Genomic DNA, 4028 nt, shown 5'->3' with positions numbered 1-4028 from the left:
TTTTTTTTTTTTTTTTTTTTTTACCAAAACACAAGTGAATAGTAGTCATTGATGACATTTTTAATATGGCAATCCTACCCTCCCTCTCCATCCCCCCTTTCTGCGCATCAAACGTATTTCCTTGTCTCCGAGGCTCCCAACTCAATCTCTCCCAGTCGAGAAATTAGTGGACGCTAAATTCAATCAAAATTGAAAGAGGTTTAAATTCAATCAAATTGTAGGAGAATACAAACTCGCGAATCTTATTGACCTTGAAAGGACGCAGTCTCTGGCTTACTTCAATGCATGAATTATATCGAATCAGACATGCTTTCTGGCACTCATTCCGTCCTTGGCTTCGCTTTCTCTTTTTTTTTTTTTTTTTTTTTTTTTTGGATCTTTTATTTTTGGAAGTGTGGATGAAAGCCATGGATTGCTGGGAGAGAAGCAAGACAGAGGTAACGAAGAAAATAGAAAATTGAGGATTGTGGGAAAAAAAATAATAAAGATAAATATGATAACATCACATCCCCACCATATCCATTTTGGTCATTTTATACTGTCACAGTAATTTTTGCTAAAAACACTTTTACATCTAGAGTTTACAAACACTTTACTGTTCATTTTATAGATGTTTATTCTCACAGTACATCAAAAACAGGTTTTTTTTTTTTTTAAGCATAACAATACTAAACTAGCCCTGAATGTGACTAAGACTTTTTGTTGGCTTTTTATTCAAGGTTAAGTAGAATATATGGTTAGAGTTCTTTTTGTTTTTTTTTTGGAGAGAAAAAGCTGAATGTAGTTAAATTTGTATTTTGTGTAAACAAGCTAACAATAACCTTTAATTCTTACATTCTTAGTGTCCATTAGCAGATTTGCTGTCTTCAGATCCCTATGAATTATGTTATTCTGATGCAAATACTCCATTCCTTTGCTGACATCAATTGCAAACTTTAGCAGTTCTGAAAGCTTCAAGATGTTATGATTCTTATGCAAATAATCGTATAGACTTCCACCAAGCATATACTCTGCAAGAAGAAAAAAACCATATGAAATTTCATAAGATAGGGAAAAAAACGACAGAAGAGTGGAAAAGGGAGGTTAAACGCATGTGCAGTTAAAACAACTTCCAATGGTAGAAGCAGAGAGAGAGGCACTTACTACTAGAACATGTAGCTCTAAACATCAGACAACAAAAGAAAAGGTACAGTAATATGCATATGAGTTATATGATTAAGAGTGGTAGCCATATCTAAAGGATAAAGCCCATAATTTCCAAAGCACTTTAACATACAGAACTGCCCTAAGCCTTGGTACCATTCTGACTTGTTCAAGTGAGCCACAACTAATTTCAACATGATCACTGGACCAATTGAAGGAGGGAATTGTGTTAAAACAACCAGGGTTAATGAAGCTAAACTCCTGAACCAAATAGTCTACTGCCAACCAAAATGTTCCCTAGCTCTTGGTGCCATTTTAAGGTAACCTGATGATGAATGGCTGCGATTAACACTTGAAACTGGACCAACTTCTCAAATGAAATTGGAGACCTACAATCACCATGTGAGCCTTTTTCATTCTTAATTGGAAGATGATGAACCAGCCTCATAACTGTAGAACTTCCTAGCTTATCCTCTCTGAAATGCCGTCCCAATCCTGTTTACATTCTTTATGAAGTTGCTATATGCTACATGGATTTACACAAAAACCAAAAAGAAACAAACAACCAAACAAAGATGTACTCGTGACATAATTTTTAGCATCCATTACAAACAAGACATTTTTCTTCTTTTGCAAAAGAGAAGAAAATTAACAAGTGTAGCTTTTCTTTCCTGAACCATTATCTCGATGAAAATACTGAAAGTGCTCTTGACATAGTTTCTTATGGTATACATCTCAATCCCTATATATATATATATATATATATATATATATATATATTTTTTTTTTTTTTTTGTTTTATGAAAACCATACTTTCATTAGCAGACAAAGAACAGTACAATATAGCGACAAGTTGTCGCTGGACTAATTATACTCATTTACAACTACAAATGGATCTAAACAGTAAAGTTTTACATCAAGAAATCAAGATGAAATCTACAATACAACATCTTTCTAACCATGAAAGGTAAGCTGCCAAGAACTGTCCCTAAACCCTCAACAAACAGCACCCAAAGGTAATCCCAAAACGAACTCCATCTCATGAATGATCTACATCCTTCTACTCCTAACCCTCATGAAGCTTCATAATATACAAGAAGTTGCCAAAGCCTGTCTGAGTGACATTACACTAATTGGTAGTTCCAATACGCATGACATCCAAACAACTTGAGAGGAATTTAAAATATAAAACGCACAACAAAATCTTCCTAAATGCTGCATACTCAAGAGAAAAAGCATTAGCGCCTCCAATGCTTAACAGTATCAACAAAGTACAAGTATGTTCCAAAAAGATATTTTTAGTTCCATCAATACTTCACTTGATTCTAACAAAAAATTTCGAAAATTTAGAATGAAAAATTGGTTTGCTCCACCGATATCAGTGGAAAGTGGAAACCATCCGATTTCATTGATTTTTAGTAAGAATGATTCTTGAATGAGGTCGTAAAAAATAAACAGTTCGGATTAAAGGATTGCATTGATGCTTAGGACAAAAAGAGTGGAAAGAAACTAAAGCTGTAACCTTCCAAAATCCCTTTTCCTATCCTTGTTCTACTTGAACCAACTGTTTACCAGAATTAGGACAATGAATGTTATCCCTTATAATCTAAATTCATTGGGAGAAACTGATGGGAAGATCTTTAAAACTTCACAAGTGGAGAAGAGATCTCAATAGATTTGGTAAGCATATGAATTCCCTAGCAGGGACCAGCCAAGATCAAAGGGAGGATAAAGCTAGAAAATTATTCACCTTAAAATTGCCACTTCTTGAGCAAACTCATCCTCTAGAGTGTCATTCAAATGTTCAGATCTCAAAATCTTAACAGCAACATCTTGACCAAGATAAATTCCACGATACCTAAGAATGAACAGCAATATAAAGTTAAGCTGCGGAAGGGACTACATACGAATAAAGGAATGCCAGAAATAAAACACATCTTACAAATCTCCACATGACCCAGATGCAATCCTGTCTCCTATCTTTAATAATCTTCGGTCTATTTCCCAGCTTCCCAGTTTTTCTTTGACCGATAATGCATTCTCCACAGCCGAATGAGAATGTGAAGATCTTGACCATGACCCCTAAATTACCAAACAACAGATACATATTACTATCTTATTATTCTTCGATTATCTTAACGATGTGATGCAATTTACCTCACTACTAGCAATTGCCTTTTCCATAGCTTCTTATAGACAAATTGCATCCTGACCACAACATTGCAAAGTCAGCAACATTTGAACTCAACGCAGTTCCTTGTCATGTAAGAAATATATTCGCAATTCCCCTTGATGTATCCCGAAGACACTTTCCTTGGAAAAACTGTAGTTTTTTCAAAAACTCAGTATTTATAACAAAAACGTTGGGATGCATCAAATACAATGTTTCGTAAAGTGAAAATCATTGTAATAGTGCCATAGAATAGATCAGAGATAACACTGACTAAAAAGCGTTCATCCATGCATACAAAATCAAAGCCATTAACAGCTTGCAGTATAGCGAACCCATAACCCAACAAAAAGAGACCTTTAAAGAAACAAACAATTAAGCGTAATGTAGCAACATATATTTTAAGAAAAGTCATCCAATGTTTCTGTGTATTGGACATTACTCATTTATAATATTGTTAATGCATAGAATTTCTAGGTACAAAACTCTGACGGTAGAAAGTGAACATTGGATGATGATAAACACGTTATATAGTAGAAGAAATCTACCTCAACAGGCCATCCATCCACCACAAACACATCTAAAGAGTAGCCATCAGTTGTCGAGAAGACATGTGCTTCATGGATGTTAAGTCCTAAATCTGAAAGCAAGGAAGAAAGCTAGAGAAAAATGATAGAAGTTAGAAAGATGCGACCATAGTATGTTCCAGTTCTGC

General features: G+C 34.7%; 1 protein-coding gene across 1 annotated transcript; it reads right to left on the bottom strand.

Moving 5' to 3' along the window:
• Positions 1–2345: 2345 nt before the first annotated feature.
• LOC125472545 (serine/threonine-protein kinase STY46-like) lies at positions 2346–3489 on the bottom strand. Its single transcript, XM_048574200.1, has 3 exons — positions 3301–3489; positions 3086–3225; positions 2346–3001 (listed from the first exon to the last, which is right to left on the bottom strand). The coding sequence occupies exons 1-3, from the start codon at positions 3325–3327 to the stop codon at positions 2890–2892; spliced, it is 279 nt and encodes a 92-aa protein (XP_048430157.1). The 5' UTR covers positions 3328–3489; the 3' UTR covers positions 2346–2889.
• Positions 3490–4028: the final 539 nt, after the last annotated feature.

This window comes from the organism of the source record quoted next, unplaced genomic scaffold, assembly GCF_019419815.1.
Source record: "Pyrus x bretschneideri cultivar Hongxiangsu unplaced genomic scaffold, Pyrus_bretschneideri_v1 Contig1, whole genome shotgun sequence".
In the NCBI taxonomy this organism is placed as follows: Eukaryota; Viridiplantae; Streptophyta; class Magnoliopsida; order Rosales; family Rosaceae; genus Pyrus; species Pyrus x bretschneideri.
Note: the sequence above shows the minus strand (reverse complement) of the source record. Positions and strands in the feature narration are given on the sequence as shown.